Source organism: Solanum pennellii, chromosome 3, assembly GCF_001406875.1.
Source record: "Solanum pennellii chromosome 3, SPENNV200".
NCBI classification, from domain to species: Eukaryota; Viridiplantae; Streptophyta; class Magnoliopsida; order Solanales; family Solanaceae; genus Solanum; species Solanum pennellii.
The window spans coordinates 58,218,388-58,243,016 of record NC_028639.1 but is presented as its reverse complement, the minus strand read 5'-3'; the positions used below and the strand labels follow the sequence as shown (position 1 = coordinate 58,243,016).

General features: G+C 36.0%; 3 protein-coding genes across 3 annotated transcripts; all 3 read left to right on the top strand.

Moving 5' to 3' along the window:
* Positions 1 to 5,292: 5,292 nt before the first annotated feature.
* LOC107013511 (reticulocyte-binding protein 2 homolog a-like) lies at positions 5,293 to 6,105 on the top strand. Its single transcript, XM_015213403.1, has one exon. It carries the CDS (start codon positions 5,293 to 5,295, stop codon positions 6,103 to 6,105), a length of 813 nt encoding a protein of 270 aa, XP_015068889.1.
* Positions 6,106 to 6,624: 519 nt separating this feature from the next.
* LOC107013510 lies at positions 6,625 to 7,350 on the top strand. Its single transcript, XM_015213402.1, has one exon. It carries the CDS (start codon positions 6,625 to 6,627, stop codon positions 7,348 to 7,350), a length of 726 nt encoding a protein of 241 aa, XP_015068888.1.
* Positions 7,351 to 7,671: 321 nt separating this feature from the next.
* On the top strand, positions 7,672 to 9,066 carry LOC114076506. The gene has a single exon (XM_027915619.1). It carries the CDS (start codon positions 7,672 to 7,674, stop codon positions 9,064 to 9,066), a length of 1,395 nt encoding a protein of 464 aa, XP_027771420.1.
* The last annotated feature ends 15,563 nt before the right edge of the window (positions 9,067 to 24,629 follow it).

The window sequence follows — 24,629 nt, the reverse complement described above, 5'->3', positions numbered from 1 at the left end:
TTTACGCTTTATAATTGTCTATCAAAATAAAAGTCGATAACTATATGCATATTATTTTCTCCTAAGATTATTTAAAATCTAACGTTATTGATAATCCAACCGGAAAATTAACTTATTTAAATTGGGTAATCTGACTAACAATTATTGAAAACATTAAAATTTTATAATTAGTGGTTTATTGATGCAGGACGAATTGCTAACTTCCATATCGGGTAAACTATTTCATCCCTTAAAGCTAGAGCTATCAAAATGGGTTTGACCCTCTAGGTCGACCCAACCCAACCCTTGAATTAAGTGGGATTGAACCTAATTTTTTGGCCCATTTAGGAACGAGGATTTTTAGTCCAGCCTCCTTTGGCCCGCTAGCCTCGTAGGTCATTTCCGCAAGCCTCAAAGGCCAACCCATGGGCTATGAATATTTAAAAATATTTTTTCTATATATTTTTAGTAGTGTTTTATTTGTTAAGTTTTTATCAATTAATATTTTAAAAAAATAAAAAATCAAGTGTTGTAAACTAGCTAATTTTTTTGTGCGAATATTGAAGGAATGATCAACATTTTTTCACTAAATATTACGTTGAGTATCATGCATTTTTATATGTAAATACTGAAGTGTGTGATTCATATATGTATTTTTGTAAGTACTCACCTAAGTGTTCATACGTGAAAATTTGTATGTATTGATGTCTTGTTCATAACCATCAACATTAGATACTCTTTTAAGAAAGTATTTTTTGGTTGAAGGGTCGTCCTAAGTTGTGGCCCGCTTAAAGCTGGGTTATGCTACTATTTTATAGGCCCTTTGATTAAAAGGGTATAACCCGTCCCATCCCATTTAACTCTCTAGCCCATTAGAGTTCGGTTGAGTCAACCCATTTTGACAGTTTAAATAGAACTATCATAATTACATTCTTACCCTTTTAAGGCATATAGAGTACTATATAATGTAAACCCCAAAAACTTGAGCCTCATTCAGTGTAAAGTTCATCTCTTTAACTTAGAAAATAACGAGTCAATTTTAAACCCTAAAACATATCCGCCGCTCTGCACTAAATCTTTTGGCCTCCCCAAACTCCTACCAGGGGAGTCAGATCTTGGAGTAAGCTCCCTTCTATGGGCAATCCACTCAAGAGTTTAGGCTTCTAATTAGGTCTATGTCCTGCTGCCGTACTCAAAGGCGAGGGGCTCCAAAAGTGAATGCGATCGGCCTCAGAGGAGAGGGGAGGCAACTTGATCGAAACAAATCAACAATTTCTCTTAATCAGGTAAGTAATTCACTCGATTTTTTTTATTTATTTCCAGCTTTATATATTTCAAATGGTTGTTAGCTTGATTTATTTGTGAAACACATTTTTTTATATACGTTAATTTTTTCTATTTGCTATTTACATTATATGTTAATGTTTTTATTTTGATGTTGTATATTCTTTTTTTGGTAGTTTCTTAAATTGCTCGAGATGATTTGGTGAGAGATTTGTTAAAGTTATAAGTTTTTTATGTCGGAAATTAATATATCATAACTTTAATTTAAGTATCCATTTCTTGATTATTATTATAATTATTATTTTATCATAATTGCTCAAAAGAATTGAAAGCTATTAATTTTTTAGGGTCAACAAAAAAAATTTTTTTAAAAAAATTATTGTGATTGATGTACTTCTTAAGTAGTTTATATGTATATATATAGAGAGAGATATAAATATATTTAATTCAAAATTTTTTAAAGCTTTCATATGGGAGGTATGGTCAAAGTTTAGAAGTTTAAATTTCAAAATTTTAATTTTGTCACTAGGAGGTATCAAATGAGAGTATTGCGATGGATTTGAGCATATCAAAATGAGTATTTTTTTTAAAAAAAATAATAGTCAAATGAGTTAAGTTAATAAATACTTGAACCACTTAAATATAATTTGAATTGAAATGAGCTAAACACAATTCATTTTTACTAAGTTTTAAATTTAATGTTTTTGTTTTCATATTATTTTTTTGGGTACTGTGAACATCTAATTTTTGACGTGTTTATTTTACTCCTATAACATTTTAGTAAGGGATTTTATTTTTATTTGCATTTTTGGGTATTTGTTTTTATTATTTTTATTGGCTCAAATGACATAATTTTGTTTAAATTGAGCTAATTTAGATCAATTCTGATGGCCCAATTGATCTTGACCCGGTCCATAGAAATGGTCAAGATTGAATCTCAACCATTCATTATATTTTTGCAAAAGGGTTTAATCTGGTCATTTTGCAACAAAAGAAAAATGTAAATCTGGTTATTTCTGCAAAGAAAATAAAATCTGATTATTTCTGCAAAAAAAAATCTGGTTATTTCTGGGAAAAAAATGTAAATATGGTTTTTTTTTAAAAAAAAATTAAAAAAAAATTCTCTTAAATAAATATTTGAATTGATTATTAAAGTAAAAATACAAATTTGACTAACTTGACTTAATAATCCAACAATTAGAAAATTTGCTATTTTGCAATCTTCTATCAAATAAGTCAAGGTAGTCATTTTATATATAAAAAAAATTTTGTTACCAAATTGGTTATTTCTTAAATTTTTATCAGTTTATATATTAAAAAAATAAAAAATTAAAACTAGTATATCGTTAGTTTAAAAGAGTGTTTAAATTGTGATTTTGTAAAAGTTTTTTTTTGTTTTTCTTCTTTTGTTGTCATTGTCTAGTAGTAAAACTTTTTTTTTTTTTGTAAAACCATAAATATAAATGCTAGAAATTTTTTAATAAATAAATAAATACTAATCATTTCTTGGTTTATATGTTGCACCATTTTCTTTTATTCATTTCTTATCATTATTTTTTTTAAATTGAGTAATTAATTATTGTGTTTTTTTAAAAAAATAAAATAAAACTTCAAATACCATCATGTGTTCGGTTACTATAATTGGTGTGTATTCTTTTCTAAAAAGAAGGGTCTTGTGTGCGGTTACGCTCTTAGGCCAATTAGTTTTTTTAAAAAAATAGTAATTAATACACTTTTTCCCCTTTTATACAAATTAAATAAATAATTTATTTTAGCCAAATATAAGTTAATAAAGCGACCATGCTAGAACCACGGGACTCGGGGGGTGCCTCATACCTTCCCTCCGGTCAACAGAATTCCTTACCCAATCTCTGTTTTTCGTAGACCAAAACAAAAAAAAGTTTTTATTTAAAACTAAGAACTATCTGGTGAGTTGGAACACCTAAAAAACTCAACTTCAAGTGGCGACTCTACTAAAAAATTTTTTTTTAAAAAACCCGTCATATCCTCAACAATTGTAAAAAAATAAAAGAGGTGTGACAAATTTGGCGACTCTTCTGGGGAGCACTTCTTTTAGAATTCGAGCTTTGTACATTAACTTTTTTTTTGGCTATTTTGTTCATTTGGATAAATTTTATGTTTGGATGCTAATTGTGTTATTTCAGCAATTCATTGTTTTGATATTGTATTGTATATAAAGTATTTCTCTCACACATCCTCTGAGTCTCTGTAATTTTATTATACACTGTGTGCGGTTACGCTTCACAGGACTTCTGTCTAGGATGAGCCAGTGTGCGGTTACGCTCCTGATTCTAGGTTGTCACACATGTTAGGCGGGGTTGGACCACCAGTTAAGCCGGAATAGCTCTGCTACCGGTACGCTGACCCTCCCCGACTCGAGTTGTCCGCTCGAGTAAGCCAGTCTAGACACCTTCATAAATGTTAAACCTAGATAAAATGTCTCTTGTATGCTATTTTTTTCTTTCATCATGTACATTTGACCTAGCGAAATTTAAGATATGTATACATGCTAGATCAAATTCATTTTGTATGCCATGTAAAAATAGTTGGTTCAGAAGGCCTTGACATTGTTGACCATCTTCAAAATAGCTTTGTGAGTTTAATTTTTTTTTTTTAAAAAAAAAGTTCAAAATAAAAAGGGTAGTCTTCCCAGTAGAAGTTTTTCTTTTATGAACTACGCACACCTGATTCTCACTCAAAAGAGATACGTAGGCATCCCTTCAAGGGTTCGGTGTTTGTAAAAATTGGTGTTTTATTTTATTTTATTTTTAAAAAAAAACTTTTTTTTAAATTTTTTTTCTTCACTCTGTTAGAGTTTGTCATAAAAACCTTTATTGGATTCTATTTAAAGGTACAAATGGCACAATCGACAAAAGGACAAGGTTCAAAAAGGCCTAGAAGCGAAAGAATTCCAGAGTTCATGATCGTAGATACTATACCAAAAGATTTATGGCAATGGTGGACAGACATGGGAAGTCATGAGAAAAAAAGAGTAAAGGAACACCTGGGGCATTTAGTGCATCTTATGGAGATTGACCCTAGAAGGGATGTGGTCGAGGCATTGATTCCTTTTTGGGATCCCAAAAATAATGTATTTTGTTTTTCTGACTGTGAGATGACACCAACTTTGGAAGAAATTGCCGGCTTCATGGGGAAGGGGTCTACTGTTCGAGGTGCTGATCTACGCAATAAAAGACCCATAATTCCGAAACATGTTGATGCCAAAAAAATTCTGGAACTGCTCAAAATTAATCAAATAGAGAAAGAGAGTTTGAAAAATGGGTGGGTCTCATTGGACTTTCTATACCAGAGATACGGCCAAAGGGATGGTTTCAAGAACTATCGAAACCAGTTGAGTAGTCAAGGGGGTGAAGAGGCTTGGAAGGCAAATGGATGTTTTGCTTTTATGGTCGCATTTTTGGGGCTCATTATTTTCCCCAAAAGGGACAAGCATATTGACATTCGTCTGGCTGGTGTGGTGAAGGCGTTGACCACGATGGAAAGTCCAACTATTATTCCTATGATCCTGGCAGATATGTTTCGTGCATTGTCTAAATGTTTAAGTGGGGAAATGTACTTTGAAGGCTGTAATATTTTGCTCCAAATATGGTTTTTGGAACACCTTTATCACCATGATCGTGCGCCTAGGTTTACTCCAGATTGGTGCAACTATGTTTCCTCTCATAAGGAAAGGAAAGCCAAAATTGATTTTCCAAAAGGAATAATAGCGTGTGAAGAAAAACTTTCAGTGATCACATCTGATGAAATAGTGTGGAATTATTACTGGTTCCCAGCTAAGGATATCATTTGCATGTCTAGTGGTATCTCATTTCTTGTGTTGATTGGTCTTAGAGGTGTTCAACCATATGCCCCACTTCGGGTTATGCGTCAACTAGCCAGAGTTCAAGAAATCCCACCCAATGATGGTGACACTCCACCAGGTTTTGCTTTTAATAGCGAAGAAATTATGAAGATTTGGTACGGATTATTATTTCTGAACTAAGTGAAATGGCTGTGGAGAAAGATAAAGGAAAGGTGGTTCTTGGGTACCTATCGTGGTTTCGTGATCCAATGACGTTTGGTGACACTCCCGAAGGATCCAGTAGAAAAAGAAGAGATCAACATATTATAAGACATTTGAAAAAAGAGTTGGAGAAGGCCAAAGCAACCATTGCACGGCAAGAAGTACAGGTCCAAAGAGAAAAAAATCACAAGTTAGAGTTGCAAGATATGGAAGGAGAATTGAAGCACGCAGAGGGAAGATTAGCCCGATTGGAGGAAGAATTGCATAGTAGAATCCACTTGGCACGACAGATAAAAAAGGAGCAGAGTTTTCAGATCTCTCGATTGAAGAGGGACTTAATAGCATCCGAAGAGGTCGTGCACTATCAAAAGGGAGAACTTAAGCGCCATAAGGAAAAATTCGAGAAAGAAAGATCGTGTTGGATGCATCAGTTAGAAGAATGTAAGAGAAAAATCAGTCATTATGTTGATATCGAGGATGGGCAAAGACAACTGATCATCGAGAGAGCAACACTTCGCCATCAACTAGAAGCAGCAGAAGGGCGAGAGGCCCTCTTGAGGAATAATCTGGGTGATCATCAGGCTTTGTTAAATGATTGTCATCAAAACATGGAAAGGGCTAGACTTCAAGTTCATCAACTGGCAGAGCAAACCTCCTATGTTATTAAAAATCAGCGCTGTATGAATGATCAAGAAGTGGCTGAGCAAGCACGGACCATTGTTCCCCATCTGCCGAAGGTGTTGCTGAATTTGTATGAGACCTTGGGAGGAAAAAGAAAGCCCCAAGAAAGTGATTAAGATTGAAGAGAAGTTTTAGTTGTTTTTTGTTGTTCGTTTCATTTTATTTGTTGAAAGACTTGGTTTTCAGTTTAAAATTTGGTGATTAAGGATATTATGTTGAACCGGGTTGTGTTTAAACCTTTTGATTTTGTTGTTTTCTTGAAGTTTTGGCGAATAAATTCCAAATTAATCTTTTTAAGTTGTCTAAATTTTTGAACTACGTAATGATCTGATTCATGCAGTAACATGACACGTAGGCAACCTCCAAAGGGTCCGATCAGAATCTATTTTTTCAAAACTTTTTCTTTTTCCAAAAATAAAATAAAAAGGACAATAAGCAAAGCAAAGATGGGATGAAACAATGGCCTTCTGAACCCATGTTACTATGTAATTAATAAGTGTGTGATTGATTTATAAAATTGTCTAACCCCTAACAAGTTTGTTCATTCACATCAACTCTAGTTAGCTTTCGGTGGTTAGGTTTGTGGTAAACTGGCAGAGCACCCGTACTTTACTAGGTCTAAGATAAGAGCGTCAATGACAACCAATACTGAAACTATGGTGAATCCAGCGGATACTCCAATTGATTCAACAACAAGAGAGACAGTCACTGTTGAAGAAAATCGGACATTGAGACATATTATGGCACAATTGTGGCAAGCCTGGGCCAATGGACAAGAACCACCAACGTCTATTCCTAGTTTTCCTGAGATCACTAGTATCCGATCTTCATCTTCTCAGGTCCCAATATCAGAACCTTTCTTCCTTCTAGGGTATGGTCCATTCGATAATTGTGGGGCCGGGCCATCAACAACACGTCCTCAAGGCATGCCATTCAGGAATACTCCCACTGTCACAACAGCTGCACCGGTCTATACACTCCCACAACAGACTTTAACGCAAAAAGCAGCTCAAGACGGACAGTTCACCACTCATCCGGAGCAGTACTATACTCCTGGGATAGAATTTGGGGGCCCTAACTCTGTTCAATTCGGCTCCCCCATTGATGTTGAGAGGCCCACTCCAGGATCAGAGCAAGAAGAAATGTTGAAAAAAATGAAAAGCATCGAGCAACACATGAAGAGCATGCAAGGGTTAGGAGGGCACAAAAGTGTCGCATTCAAAGACTTGTGTATGTTCCCAAATGTCCACCAGCCACCTGGGTTCAAAACCCCTAAGTTTGATAAGTATGATGGACACGGTGATCCCATAGCCCACCTTAAGAGATACTGTAATCAACTTCGGGGTGTAGGGGGTAAATAAGAATTGCTCATGGCTTATTTTAGTGAGAGCCTGACTGGTGTTGCCTCAAAATGGTTTATAGACCAAGAGATTTCCCACTGGCACATATAGGATGATATGGCTCAAGATTTTGTTAGACAATTTCAGTACAATGTCGACATTATGCCAGATTGTAATACACTCTCCAATACAAGAAAAAAACCAAGTGAAAGCTTCAGAGAATATGCTATCAAATGGAGGGAACAAGCAGCCCGAGTCAAGCCCCCATTAAATTAGCAAGAATTGGTTGATATCTTTATAGAGGCTCAAGATCCTGACTACTTCCACCACCTCACAGCCCCAATGGGAAGACCGTTTCACACAGCAATCAAAATTGGGGAAATGGTCGAAAGTGATCTCAAAACAGGAAGGATCGTGAGCCAGGCAGCAATCAAAGCTACCACACAAGCCATTCAAGGTGGTTCAACAAGTTTTGGAAATAGTAAAAGGAAAGAGGAAGTTATTTCACTGGCATCAGGGTCAAGGGGAGCTCAAAGAAAGTCTAATTATCCTTACACATCAGTTCAGGGACAACTTAGCTATCCTCGGCATTACTATCCTTATGCCCCTCAATATCCAGTATCTCCATCTCCGTACACGGTCTTAAATGCTCAGTCATATGTGCATCCTCCCAATCGCCCACATTTTTGGGCCCCATCTCAAGGAAACTTTCGCCCACAACGGCCACCTATCAGGTCCCTTATAACTCTCCTCTTACGCAGATTACAAAAAAAGAAATTCACTCCATTGGGGGAGTCGTACTCCAGCTTGTTTCAAAATTTAAGAAAGATAGGAGCAATTGAGTGTATCCCACCATATCGTCTGAATCCAAATGCTCCAGGTTTCCAAGCCAATGAAAGATGTGAATACCATTCAGGAGCCCCAGGACACAACACTGATATTTGTTGGACCTTGAAAGGAGAAATAGAGAAGTTGATCGAGCATGGAGTTGTTGTTGTGACAGATGATCAAAACACTCCCAATGTGACTAATAACCCACTTCCAGCTGAAAACAACTTAGTGGGTATGGTTTGTGATGATCAAGAGTACAAACTCCTCAGCAAAATGGGAAAGTTGTCTAGGAAGATCGGAGAAGAAGACAAGTCAATGAAGAGTTTAGAACCAGTTGCATCTCTGAGTGCGGAAGGTGTCAATCTTGACATCAAAGTCTTGTGCATCCCAGGGGTTTCAAAGGGGATTGAAGTTCGAGCAGCTATGACAAAGTTGTATGTATCAAAAGGCTTTTCATTCACACAACATGACCAAAGTGGCTTGACCAAGTTGAAAGAGCCTATTTTTGTTAAGCCCGTTCAACAGCTTCCAGTAATTAATTCAAAGGTTGTCCCTTGGAACTATAACAAAACCGCAGTGGTTTATCAAGGAAAGGACATTGTCGAAGAAGTTGATAAAGTGGGGGGGGGGGGTTTGACACGCTCTAGAAGATGTTATTCTCCAGAATTATTAAGAAAAGGCAAGATGACTGAAAATATCCAAGTACCACTAAAGAAAGCAGTTACTGAAGAAGAAAATGTAGAATTTCTAAGAAAGCTTAAGGTTCCAGATTACTCTGTCGTGGAACAATTGAAGAAGACACCTGCAGAGATTTCGATGTTGTCTCTACTTTTGAACTCAGAAGAACATAGTCTTGTGTTGAATAAGGTTTTGATGAAGCACATGTGCCAAAAGAGACCACAATAAATCAGTTGGAGAATATGACCAAGCACGTCTTCGAGTCAAATGCCATCACTTTTACTAATGATGAGTTGCCCAAGGAGGGAGCTGGACACAACAAAACTTTGCATCTTACAGTGACATGTGAAGGTTACTATGTAAAGAGGGTCATGATAGATGGAGGGTCAGGGGTAGACATATGTCCTTTTTCTACGCTACAAAGCTTGAAAGTTAACACTGACCCCAGTAATGTATTTGTGCGACCTTATGACGGCTCAAGGAGGGATACCATTGGTGAAATCAAGTTAAACATGACAATTGGGCCAGTAGTCTTTACGATTGTGTTCCAAGTAATGGATATGGAAACATCTTATAATTTTCTACTAGGAAGGCCATGGATTCACATGACTCGAGCCGTCCCATCAACTCTACATCAAGTTGTCAAGTTTGAATACAACAATCAGGAAATCACTGTTCATGGGGAAGATGATTCACCTATTTACAGAGATCCATCCGTCCCATACATTGAGGCAAAGGAAGGATGTGATTCTGTTGTTTACTAGTCTTTTGAGGTTCTATTAGTCGATCGCTTTAAAGAAGGAGAATCTATCATCCAATCATGTATCTCTTCTTCCGCTTCAATGGTAGCAACGACGATGCTCAAATATGGTTATCAACCCGGTAAAGGTTTGGGAGTATATTCGCAAGGAATCGTGGATCCCATTACTCTTTAGAGAAACCAAGGCACCTCTGGCCTCAGATACAAACAAAGCAAAAGAAATGGAGATGAAGCTAAGAACCACAAAAGGATTGATTGGTCGTTGCCACAACCGATTCCCCATATTTCTCATTCTTTTATCAAACCTCAGGGTCCAGAATTGAAAGATTCATTCACTCTTGAAGACATTGAAGAAATTATTGAGGATCTCAGTCAGTTGTTTTGTGAAGTAAATATGGTCCAAGTTGGTGAAGGCACAAGTCATGCCAATATGCAGCTCGTGGGCTCAGGTGTTCAGTTAAGCAATTGGGAAGCCACTCCTTTCCCCGTAAAGAAGGAGTCGTGGTAGTTTGTTTTGATACTCTTTTGTATTTTGTTGGTCTCAGGGTTGTTGTCCGAATAGTTCAAAGTATTTTGTTATTGTCAACCCTTCTGTCCCTTTTTGATGTCAATGAAATGAAATTTCAGTTTCATGGTAAATTTTTTTTCCTCCCTTAATTCTTATTCTCTATTTTTAAGTTCTGTAAATGATGACTTTGATAACATGACATGCATGCGGAATTCACTCCCTGATTTCAAAGAGTTGCTTAATCTTGAATCACCAAGTCAAGAGGTGGAATATGATGAAGAAGAGGCTTTTAGGGAAATTAATAGGCAACTGGAACAATTTGAGCACAAACCGAAGCCTTATCTTAGTGAAACTGAGACAATCAATTTGGGAAGTTCCGAGGATGTTAAGGAAATAAAAATAAGTTTACATATCAATCAGGAAATTAGAGAGGCAATAATACAACTTTTGTATGAATTCAAAGATGTATTTGCTTGGTCTTATGATGACATGCTAGGTTTTAGTGTTGATTTAGTGGTTCATAAGTTGCCGGTTTATCCTGATTTTCCACCCGTCCAACAGAAAAGAAGGAAATTCAAACCGGACGTGAGTGAAAAAATCAAGGAAGAAATAATGAAACAATTGAATGCAAAGGTGATCCAAGTTATTCGTTACACTACTTGGTTGGCAAATGTTGTTCCTGTGCCGAAAAAGGATGGAAAGACAAGAGTTTGTGTTGACTATCGAGATTTGAACAAGGCTAGTCCAAAAGACAACTTTCCATTGCCAAATATCCACATCCTAGTTGATAATTGTGCAAAACACGAGATGCAATCTTTCGTGGACTGTTATGCGGGGTATCATCAAATCTTGATGGATGAAGAGGACGCTGAGAAAACTGTTTTCACCACTCCATGGGGAACTTATTGTTACAGGGTCATGCCATTTGGTCTTTAAAATGTTGGGGCGACTTACATGAGGGCTATGACCACCATGTTCCATGATATGATGCATAAAGAAATTGAAGTATACGTCGACGATGTAATCATCAAGTCTAAAACACAAGTTGATCATGTGCAAGATCTGAGAAAATTCTTGGAAAGAGTGCGAAGATATGATCTCAAGCTTAATCCAGCAAAATGTGCATTCGGAGTTCCATTTAGAAAACTTCTGGGTTTTATTATCAATAGAAGGGGAATCGAATTGGATCCCTCCAAAATAAAAGTCATTCGAGATTTGCCATCCCCGAAAAATAAAACTGAAGTCATGAGTCTACTTGGGAGGTTGAACTACATCAGTAGGTTTATTGCTCAACTCACAACCACATGTGAGCCCATTTTCAAACTTTTGAAGAAGGATGCTGCTGTCAGATGGACATAAGATTGTCAACAAGCTTTTGAAAAAATCAAGGAGTATTTGTCCAACCCTCTCGTGTTGGTACCGCCTGAACCTGACATGCCTTTCTTTGTATATCTTTCAGTAACAGATAATTCCTTTGGGTGTATTCTCGGTCAACATGATGCTACAGGAAGGAAGGAGCAGGATATCTACTACTTGAGCAAGAAATTCACTAGTTATGAGGTCAAGTACACCCTTTTGGAAAGAACGTGTTGCGCCCTAACTTGGGTAGCTCAAAAGTTAAGGCATTACTTATTGTCCTACACAACTTACCTCATATCAAGGATGGATCCTTTAAATTACATATTTCAGAAGCCAATGCCAACTGGCAGACTCGCGAAATGACAAATTTTGCTCACTGAATTTGACATTATATATGTCACTCGCACTGCAATGAAAGCCCAAGATTTGGCAGACCACTTGGCAGAGAACCCAGTCGATGGTGATTACGAACCATTGGATACATATTTTCCAGATGAAGAGATTAACTCAATTGAGGAACTAGGTTCAATAGAAATCAAGTTTGGCAATTGCACTTTGATGGAGCAACCAACACAAAAGGCACAGGGATTGGGGCAATTTTAATATCGCCCACAGGGCAACATTACCCTGCAACAGCTCGACTTCGCTTATTTTGTACAAATAACACGACTGAGTATGAAGCTTGCATCATGGGTCTAAATATGGCAATAGATTTAGGTGTGCAAGAATTAATTGTGTTGGGAGATTCTGATTTGCTTATCCGACAAGCTCAAGGCGAATGGAGAACTCGAGACCTCAAGCTCCTTCTATACAGACAATGTGTGGAAGATCTTAGCAAAATATTCATGTACATCTAGTTTAGATACATTCCCAGGTTTCATAATGATTTGGCCGATGCCTTGGCTACTTTGGCCTCAATGCTTCCCTATCCTGGAAACACTTACATCACCCCATTAGAGATTCAAGTTCGGGACCAACATGGCTATTGTAATACAGTGGAAGCAGAACCTGATGGTGAGCCATGGTACTCAGACATCAAGAATTTTTTGAAGACAAGAAGATGCCCCGAACATTCCAACAGCAGCCAAAAAAGAACTATTAGACGTCTGGCTAATGGTTTCTTTTTGAGCGGGGATGTTTTATATAAACGAACTCCGAATTTGAATTTATTGAGATGTTTGGATGCTGAAGAAGCCGAGAAAATTATGAATGAAGTGTATGTCCTTGCAAAAAAGATACTCCAGGCGGGGTATTATTGGCTTACCATGGAAAGAGATTGCTTTCACTTGGTGAAAAAATATCATCAATGTCAAATCCATGGAGATCTCATTCATTCACCTCATTCAGAGTTGCACCCCATGGCTGCTCCTTGGCCCTTTGTTGCATGGGGAATGGATGTAATCAGACCAATTGAGCCAAAAGCCTCTAATGGACATCGATTCATTTTGGTTCCAATTGATTACTTCACCAAATGGGTGGAGGCGATAACTTTCAAAGCAGTCACTAAGAAGGCGGTCGTGGATTTTGTTCATTCAAACATTATTTTTCAATTTGGTATCCTAAGAGCTATCATCACAGATAATACTGCAAACCTCAATAGTAATATGATGAATGAGGTATGCGAGCAGTTCAAAATTGTGCACCACAATTCTACTCCATACAGACCAAAAGACAACGGAGCTGTGGATGCAGCCAACAAGAATATCAAAAAGATTCTCAGAAGGATGGTTCAAGGCACTAGACAATGGCATGAGAAACTGCCTTTTGCACTTTTAGGATATCGCACAACAGTGCGTACCTCGATTGGTGCAACTCCTTATTTGCTGGTGTATGGAACTGAGGTTGTGATTCCAGCAGAATTCGAAATTCCATCTCTTCGAATTATTGTCGAGGCTGAAATTGAAGATACTGAATAGGTCAAAACCCGACTAGAGCAACTCGCATTAATAGACGAGAAACGATTGACGGCTATCTGTTTTGGTCAGCTTTATCAGCAAAGAATGGCTCGTGCATACAACAAAAAGGTTCACACAAGACACTTTGAAGTAGGTCAACTGGTCTTAAAGCACGTTCTCCCGCTCCAAGAAGAATCCAAGGGAAAGTTTGCCCAAAATTGGCAAGGTCCATATCTTATCAAGGAAGTATTGTCCAAAGGAGACCTGCACCTTACTGATGTGGAAGGAAAAATCACGGGCATAATTGTTAATGCAGATTCAGTCAAAAGATACTACATCTAATGCATTTTAAGGTTCTGCGACAAGTTTGAGGTTGAAAGAACAAAGGCACCTCTTCAAAAAAAATCTCATTGAAATTTCTGAACTACGTTTGACCTGATTCCGAAAGGATACGTAGGCAACCCTTTAGGGGTTCGGTCATATATATATTACAAAAAACAGTTTTCCAGTATTTACAGAAAACTGGGGCATTGTTTTAGTTTTTTTTATGTAGAATAATGTCAGATTGTAATTCTGTTTATTCTGGCAATCGCCTTTTTGGACAAATCTGAAAATGATATTAATCATCAAAGGCAACATCGAAAAAAAAAGAGGAGAGAGAGAGAGTCTTATCGATGAAAACCTTCATAGGCATCATAAGACGAAAAAATAATAATAAAATCTTATAGGTGAAAATCCTACGGGCACCTTAAGATAAAGGGAGAGAACATCATGAATGAAATCTGCAAAGATGATCATTTTTGGACACCTCTACATAAAGGGTACATAGATCAATTGACGATGACTCAGATTTTGAGAACTAAAAAAAACTCAAACGAATCAGGGGGCAAGTCCAAGTGCATGTCATGGTTTACTCAAAGTCGACATATGCCTCCAGATAAGTTCTCTTTCTCATTTTTAAGGGAATATCCTTCATTAAGTTTATAGTCTTCTTGATCCAATCTTTCCTACTCTTAAGTTGTTATTTTTATTTTATTTTTTTTTCTCTCTTCTCTTTTTGATATAATCTCTTGACAAAATAAAGTAAAGAGTGCAAAGCTTACTACGGGTTCCCAAAAGTAAAGCTGAGTATCTGAGTTGACAAGCCATTGACCAAGGACTAAAAACACCTCAGATCTTCACTGGAAATTCATGAAGGTCATCATTCTTTGGGACATCACTCGCACCATGATATTTGGTAGTACCAAAAGATCAAGGCCCCTGGTTAACAAAGAGGGAGCTTCAAAGGTTGCTTAACCAAGGAGTTGTAGTAGAGTTGGAGAAATTGGTCGTGAGTACGGTCAAGTCGTTGGAGACCAAGGCCACAAACCAACCACCATTTTAAACAAACAATTTTCTCTTTCATTTGCTCAACACAGAAAGAAAAAAAATGCAGGGTTACAAGTCAAAAGGAAACATCACAAAAAGGAAGATCTCCTAAGTCTTCAAATGTTTGGTGTTTCATCTCATTCTACTCGCATTTTGCCTATCAATGCGAGAGTTTCGGGAAATGCGCTCCAATCTGAATTTCGTGCAATACGCACACGTCCTTTATTCATGGGAAATACGCACCATCCTTTGTTCATGTGCAATACACACCTGTCTAAATTTCGTGCAATATGCACCAATCTGAATTCCGTACAACAAGCACACATCTTTTATTCATGGGCAATACGCACCATCCTTTGTTCATGTGCAATATGCACCTGTCTGAATCTCGTGCAATACACACCAATCTGAATTTCGTGCAACAAGCACACGTCTTTTATTTATGGGCAATACGCATCATCCTTTGTTCATGTGCAATATGCACCTGTCTGAATCTCGTGCAATACACACCAATCTGAATTTCGTGCAACAAGCACACGTCTTTTATTTATGGGCAATACGCATCATCCTTTGTTCATGTGCAATATGCACCTGTCTGAATCTCGTGCAATACACACCAATCTGAATTTCGTGCAACAAGCACACGTCTTTTATTTATGGGCAATACGCATCATCCTTTGTTCATGTGCAATATGCACCTGTCTGAATCTCGTGCAATACACACCAATCTGAATTTCGTGCAACAAGCACACGTCTTTTATTTATGGGCAATACGCATCATCCTTTGTTCATGTGCAATATGCACCTGTCTGAATCTCGTGCAATACACACCAATCTGAATTTCGTGCAACAAGCACACGTCTTTTATTTATGGGCAATACGCATCATCCTTTGTTCATGTGCAATATGCACCTGTCTGAATCTCGTGCAATACACACCAATCTGAATTTCGTGCAACAAGCACACGTCTTTTATTTATGGGCAATACGCATCATCCTTTGTTCATGTGCAATATGCACCTGTCTGAATCTCGTGCAATACACACCAATCTGAATTTCGTGCAACAAGCACACGTCTTTTATTTATGGGCAATACGCATCATCCTTTGTTCATGTGCAATATGCACCTGTCTGAATCTCGTGCAATACACACCAATCTGAATTTCGTGCAACAAGCACACGTCTTTTATTTATGGGCAATACGCATCATCCTTTGTTCATGTGCAATATGCACCTGTCTGAATCTCGTGCAATACACACCAATCTGAATTTCGTGCAACAAGCACACGTCTTTTATTTATGGGCAATACGCATCATCCTTTGTTCATGTGCAATATGCACCTGTCTGAATCTCGTGCAATACACACCAATCTGAATTTCGTGCAACAAGCACACGTCTTTTATTTATGGGCAATACGCATCATCCTTTGTTCATGTGCAATATGCACCTGTCTGAATCTCGTGCAATACACACCAATCTGAATTTCGTGCAACAAGCACACGTCTTTTATTTATGGGCAATACGCATCATCCTTTGTTCATGTGCAATATGCACCTGTCTGAATCTCGTGCAATACACACCAATCTGAATTTCGTGCAACAAGCACACGTCTTTTATTTATGGGCAATACGCATCATCCTTTGTTCATGTGCAATATGCACCTGTCTGAATCTCGTGCAATACACACCAATCTGAATTTCGTGCAACAAGCACACGTCTTTTATTTATGGGCAATACGCATCATCCTTTGTTCATGTGCAATATGCACCTGTCTGAATCTCGTGCAATACACACCAATCTGAATTTCGTGCAACAAGCACACGTCTTTTATTTATGGGCAATACGCATCATCCTTTGTTCATGTGCAATATGCACCTGTCTGAATCTCGTGCAATACACACCAATCTGAATTTCGTGCAACAAGCACACGTCTTTTATTTATGGGCAATACGCATCATCCTTTGTTCATGTGCAATATGCACCTGTCTGAATCTCGTGCAATACACACCAATCTGAATTTCGTGCAACAAGCACACGTCTTTTATTTATGGGCAATACGCATCATCCTTTGTTCATGTGCAATATGCACCTGTCTGAATCTCGTGCAATACACACCAATCTGAATTTCGTGCAACAAGCACACGTCTTTTATTTATGGGCAATACGCATCATCCTTTGTTCATGTGCAATATGCACCTGTCTGAATTTCGTGCAATACGCACACGTCCTTTATTCATGGGAAATACGCACCATCCTTTGTTCATGTGCAATACACACCTGTCTAAATTTCGTGCAATATGCACCAATCTGAATTCCGTACAACAAGCACACATCTTTTATTCATGGGCAATACGCACCATCCTTTGTTCATGTGCAATATGCACCTGTCTGAATTTCGTGCAATACACACCAATCTGAATTTCGTGCAACAAGCACACGTCTTTTATTTATGGGCAATACGCATCATCCTTTGTTCATGTGCAATACGCACCTGTCTGAATTTCGTGCAATACGCACCAATCTGAATTCCGTACAACAAGCACACATCTTTTATTCATGGGCAATACGCACCATCCTTTGTTCATGTGCAATATGCACCTGTCTGAATTTCGTGCAATACGCGCCAATCTGAATTCCGTGCAACAAGCATATATATTTTATTCATGGGCAATACGCACCATCCTTTGTTCATGTGCAATATGCACCTGTCTGAATTTCGTGCAATACGCGCCAATCTGAATTCCGTGCAACAAGCATATATATTTTATTCATGGGCAATACGCACCATCCTTTGTTCATGTGCAATATGCACCTGTCTGAATTTCGTGCAATACGCGCCAATCTGAATTCCGTGCAACAAGCATATATATTTTATTCATGGGCAATACGCACCATCCTTTGTTCATGTGCAATATGCACCTGTCTGAATTTCGTGCAATACGCGCCAATCTGAATTCCGTGCAACAAGCATATATATTTTATTCATGGGCAATACGCACCATCCTTTGTTCATGTGCAATATGCACCTGTCTGAATTTCGTGCAATACGCGCCAATCTGAATTCCGTGCAACAAGCATATATATTTTATTCATGGGCAATACGCACCATCCTTTGTTCATGTGCAATATGCACCTGTCTGAATTTCGTGCAATACGCGCCAATCTGAATTCCGTGCAACAAGCATATATATTTTATTCATGGGCAATACGCACCATCCTTTGTTCATGTGCAATATGCACCTGTCTGAATTTCGTGCAATACGCGCCAATCTGAATTCCGTGCAACAAGCATATATATTTTATTCATGGGCAATACGCACCATCCTTTGTTCATGTGCAATATGCACCTGTCTGAATTTCGTGCAATACGCGCCAATCTGAATTCCGTGCAACAAGCATATATATTTTATTCATGGGCAATACGCACCATCCTTTGTTCATGTGCAATATGCACCTGTCTGAATTTCGTGCAATACGCGCCAATCTGAATTCCGTGCAACAAGCATATATATTTTATTCATGGGCAATACGCACCATCCTTTGTTCATGTGCAATATGCACCTGTCTGAATTTCGTGCAATACGCGCCAATCTGAATTCCGTGCAACAAGCATATATATTTTATTCATGGGCAATACGCACCATCCTTTGTTCATGTGCAATATGCACCTGTCTGAATTTCGTGCAATACGCGCCAATCTGAATTCCGTGCAACAAGCATATATATTTTATTCATGGGCAATACGCACCATCCTTTGTTCATGTGCAATATGCACCTGTCTGAATTTCGTGCAATACGCGCCAATCTGAATTCCGTGCAACAAGCATATATATTTTATTCATGGGCAATACGCACCATCCTTTGTTCATGTGCAATATGCACCTGTCTGAATTTCGTGCAATACGCGCCAATCTGAATTCCGTGCAACAAGCATATATATTTTATTCATGGGCAATACGCACCATCCTTTGTTCATGTGCAATATGCACCTGTCTGAATTTCGTGCAATACGCGCCAATCTGAATTCCGTGCAACAAGCATATATATTTTATTCATGGGCAATACGCACCATCCTTTGTTCATGTGCAATATGCACCTGTCTGAATTTCGTGCAATACGCGCCAATCTGAATTCCGTGCAACAAGCATATATATTTTATTCATGGGCAATACGCACCATCCTTTGTTCATGTGCAATATGCACCTGTCTGAATTTCGTGCAATACGCGCCAATCTGAATTCCGTGCAACAAGCATATATATTTTATTCATGGGCAATACGCACCATCCTTTGTTCATGTGCAATATGCACCTGTCTGAATTTCGTGCAATACGCGCCAATCTGAATTCCGTGCAACAAGCATATATATTTTATTCATGGGCAATACGCACCATCCTTTGTTCATGTGCAATACGCACCTGTCTGAATTTCGTGCAATACGCACCAATCTGAATTCCGTGCAACAAGCATATATATTTTATTCATGGGCAATACACATCATTCTTTGTTCATGTGCAATACGTACCTGTCTGAATTTCGTGCAATATGCACCAATCTCAATTTTGTGCAACAAGCACACATCCTTTATTCATGGGCAATACGCACCATCCTTTGTTCATGTGCAATACGCACCAGTCTGAATTTCGTACAACGCATCAATCCGAATTTATGTGCAGTGCGCACCAGTCCTTATTCACATGCAATACAGATCAATTCTCTATTCATGGGCAATACGCACCATATGCATATCTGGAGCAATACGCACCAACATTAATAGGTTATACACACCCTATTCACATTTTGGGGATACATCCAATCTTAGGACAATGCGTCTGATTTGGAACTCTCAAGGCAACACGCCTCACTTTAACATATTCATTCTAGGGTTACACTTCCTAGTTCAAGATTCTCATATGTTTTCTTCTTTTCTTAAGGAAACATATTCTTCATGGGTTCTTCATTTTGTGATCTTGAGTTTTGAGTTTCAACAACCAACTCAAGTTAAAACATGCACTTAAGAATGATCACCAGCCGCATAGATAGCATGAAGATCGATCTCAAAGATAATGCACAGAGCAAGTGAAAGATCTAGACAAGATCCTAAGAAGATACATCAATTAGGGATCTTATAACATTTATAATGTAGAGAGACATAGTTCTCTAACTTTTTTCTTTGTAACTATAGGCAGCAGATGATGACAAGCAATATGAAGCAATCTTTTGGCCGCCTTTTCTGATAGTTTCGATTATCAAAGTTTCTCGAACTACACTGATCTGATTTCCTTTTAATCAAGGATATGTAGGCAACCTCTGAAGCAAGGTTCGGTCATCTTTTCTAAAATGGCTTCATCGGAGTTTGAAACAGTCAAAAATTAGCCCCTTCGTTCACTTTCTTTGCTTGAAAACTCTTCATGTTTCCAAGCAAAGAGGGGCATGCTGTGAACACATAATTTTTGACGTGTTTATTTTACTCCTATAATCTTTTAGTAAGGAATTTTATTTTTATTTGCATTTTTGGGTATTTATTTTTATTATTTTTATTGGCTCAAATGACCCAATTTTGTTTAAATTGGGCTGATTTAGATCAATTTTGATGGCCCAATTGATCTTGACTCGGTCCATAGAAATGGTCAAGATTGAATCTCAACCATTCATGATATTTTGATCCAAGGGCTTATTGGACCCAAACAAAAATACAAAACTCCAAAAAATTAGCATTTTTTTTTAGATTTTTTTTTCTTACTTCTTCCCCTTACTACCATGCCGCCGGCCGGCCACCGCTACCACCACCACCGCCCGGTGGCCACCACCTTTTTGGCCAGAAAAATCTTTAAAATTTTACCATCTTTTCCTTTCACCCTCCTCTACCTAAATCTACAAACCTTTCATCCATATCTATATCCAAACTCCGTAGATCTAAGGAAAACCAAATATGAATTTTTACTTTTTCCTTAGATTTATAAAGTTCTGGTCATTCCCATCCCAAATCCTTTACATAAATGTGTAGAGCTCTTCAAGGGCTATCATTTGATATAAATTTTAAGTTCAAAGTCCGTCAAAAAATTTTCCGATAAAGTTTTCCGGCGACCTTCATTTACCCGGAAGTTATGTCAATCTTTTCCCCCTCTCAATCTTTATCCAAATTCATCATTATCTTTTTTCGTTTGACCATATAAGTCGTTTGATGTTGGATTTGTGTTATTAATGTTCTTTAAGTTTATCATGTTGATGATTTGCTTGAAGTATTATTATTATTATTTTTATTTCGTTTTTTATTTTTTATTTTTTTTATTTTTTTTCTGCATTATTTTGTTGTGTTTGATCTTTAAAATTGTTTAGATGTTTAGATTTTGTGTTAGTGGGTCAATTTGATTGGGTCTTGATGAAATGGGTCAACATTTGGGCCTATTTTAGATTTTGTCAGATGGCCCATCAGCTATTATTCAAACAATGAATAAAAGAAATGGGTCATCTACATGACATTTGGGCCTATTTTAGATTTTTTCAGATGGCCCATTAACGATTATTCAAACAATGAATAAAAAAAATGGGTCATCTAAATGACATTTGGGACTATTATTTTCTGATGACCCATATAACTATATTCAATTAATGAATAAAGTAAATGAGTCATCTAAAAGGGCAAATGAATCATTCAATTAATCTGATTTTTCTTAAAACGAAAATTAAAAAAAAATTCCATTGCCCATCTTGGGTGGCACCTTGGGAAAACAAAGAAAAGAATCCAATGCATGCATTGGCTCTTAAGTTTTCAAGAAAAGTGAGAGGTTTAATGTTATCACCTATTTAAACCCCCTTCTTTTTCCAAAAGAGGAGGAGGAGGAAGAAAGAAAAAAAAAAGATCGAAAGAAAATTGCAGGAAAAAAAAACTTAAAAAAAATTCTTCTTCTTAAAAAGAAAAAAAAAGAACATATTTCTCTTGGGTTGTCTTGGGAATTCAATTGAATTTGCTTCTATTATTTGCTTGTCATCAACTCTAGGTATTTCTTTTTACATTTCAATGTAATCTTGAATTAATGTTTATGTTCTTTTTTATGTTTTTTTTTGTTTGTGAAAAATTGTTGTTTTTTTTTTTGGCCAATTTTATATTATGATTCTCGTATGACTATGTTTATCCTTATGTTACTTAGTTTGTATATTTTTATTAGTTTATTATTCTATAGTGCTTCTCATATGATTGTGTTTATTATGATGTACATATATATTATTAATCATATTTAGTTTAAATTTTAGCTTTAGTAAGTAAAAAAACAAAAGTAAATAAATAAAATATAACAATCCCAAATTTTTTAGGTTTTTGGTAACTTTCTTCTTTGAAGAATGAACTTAAGAAAAAATAAAAATACAAAATGTAAAACTAGTCATTTTTGCAAAAGGGTTTAATCTGGTCATTTTTGCAACAAAAGAAAAATGTAAATCTGGTTATTTCTGCAAAAAATGAAAATCTGGTTATTTCTGCAAAAAAAAATCTGGTTATTTCTGCAAAAAAAATGTAAATATGGTTTTTTTTAAAAAAAAATTTAAAAATAATTCTCCTAAATAAATATTTGAATTGATTATTAAAGTAAAAATACAAATTTGACTAACTTGACTTAATAATCCAACAATTAGAAAATTTGCTATTTTGCAATCTTCTATCAAATAAGTCAAGGTAGTCATTTTATATATGAAAAAAAAAATTGTTACCAAATTGGTTATTTCTTAAATTTTTATCATGATATATATAAAAAAAATAAAAAATTAAAACTAGTATATCATTAGTTTAAAAGAGTGTTTAAATTGTAATTTTGTAAAAGTTTTTTTTTTGTTTTTCTTCTTTTGTTGTCATTGTCTAGTAGTAAAACTTAATTTTTTTTCTTTTGGTAAAACCATAAATACAAATGCTAGAAATTTTTTAATAAATAAATAAATACTAATCATTTCTTGGTTTATATGTTGTACCATTTTCTTTTATTCATTCTTATCATTATTTTTTTTAAAATTGAGTAATTAATTATTGTGTTTTTTTTAAAATAAAATAAAACTTCAAATACCATCATGTGTTCGGTTACGATCCTTGGTTTGTATTCTTTTCTAAAAAGAAGGGTCTTGTGTGCGGTTACGCTCTTAGACCAATCAGTTTTTTTTAAAAAAAATAGTAATTAATACACTTTTTCCCCTTTTATCCAAATTAAATAAATATATTATTTTAGCCAAATATAAGTTAATAAAGAGACCGTGCTAGAACCACGGGACTCGGGGGTGCCTCATACCTTCCCTCCGGTCAATAAAATTTCTTACCCAATCTCTGTTTTTCGTAGACCAAAACAAACAAAAAAAGTTTTTATTTTAATTAAGAACTATCTGGTGACTTGGAACACCTAAAAAACTCAATTCCAAGTGGCGACTCTAAAAAAAAAATTAAATAAAACCCGTCATATCCTCAACAATTGTAAAAAAATAAAAAAGGTGTGACAAGTACCTGATAATTTTTTTCCTTTATCTTATGACTCCTTAAAACATATCATATAAACAATGTATTTATTAAAACTATTTAGATAAAATTTTCTAATGAGTTCATATGAGTTACATATCAGCTAGTTTTAAAATCGGTTGAACTAAACAAATCAAAATGAGCACAATTAAAGAAATATGTGGGTTGTTAATATGTCGAAATCTAAAAGAATCAAGCAGATCTTAATTTTATGGGTTAGTTTTGTCATCTCTATAGCCACATGAATTGAGATTAGAAAAGTTCACATCATATAATATACATATTATATATATACATAATTAATATGTAATTTTATATAGAAGCACAAGTTACACATTTAACTGAATAATCATAATAGTAACCGTCACTAGCCAAATATACAATTTTTTACTCATATATAACTTATGTCATTTTCAATCTCCTCAATTATATAGGTCCCATAAGACTTCTTCGTACTATCATATTATTATACCTAAATCTTGCTTAAAGAGAAACCAAATATTGCACAAACCTTCACTCTCATGTCAACATAATTTAGTATATAAAGTAAGATATTTAATTATTTTTAGATTATCATATATTTAGACTTACTTAGGGTGTATTCAGTCTTTTAAAAAATATTTTTCAAAGCTTATAAGTGAATTCTTAATTATCTTAATGTGTTTGACATATAAACAAAAATATATTGTGATTTCAACAAATAATATGAGATGATAACTTTACTTGATGATATAGATTTTGACATTGAAATGTTGAAAATCTAAATCACCACCACAACTACTTATAAGGATCTAGGATTGATTATTAGTAGAAATGTATGTTTTTTGGTTTCATATAGATTTCTAAGCATGACAATAGTATTTCTTTTTGTGTAATATTAGTTAAAATATGAGAACATTATAATTAATAAATACAAAATATACCGTACTTGTCATCATTGCTTTTACCGTCAATCCTTTCTCTCTATCTTAAAACCCTTCTTTCCTTTCTGATAGTTTCATAAATAGGACTTATTAAAATGATTTTTATCGAAATATTTCCTAACATTGAGTCAATTTTCGTTAAGACGTATGTGGAAAATTCACATGTTTTAAGTAGTGAATTGACCATTATCATTATTGTCCTCCCCTTTCATCCATTTACGTGTCAATTTGATATATGTACGTATAATATTCAAAAATTATTTTTGTTTCCTTTTGAAGTTTGACCATTTTCAAAAAGTCATTTATTATTTGCATTATTGAACTCCACGTGTCTACTTATCAGCGAGTTAACTAAATAGAATGCATATATCATATAAGAACAAACTAATTAATTTAGTCGTACCCAGTGTTTTAAAAGGCGGGAGCGTGATGTGAGGCGCTTTATATGGTATGGAGCGATGCGTAAGTCTCGAGACACGGGGCGT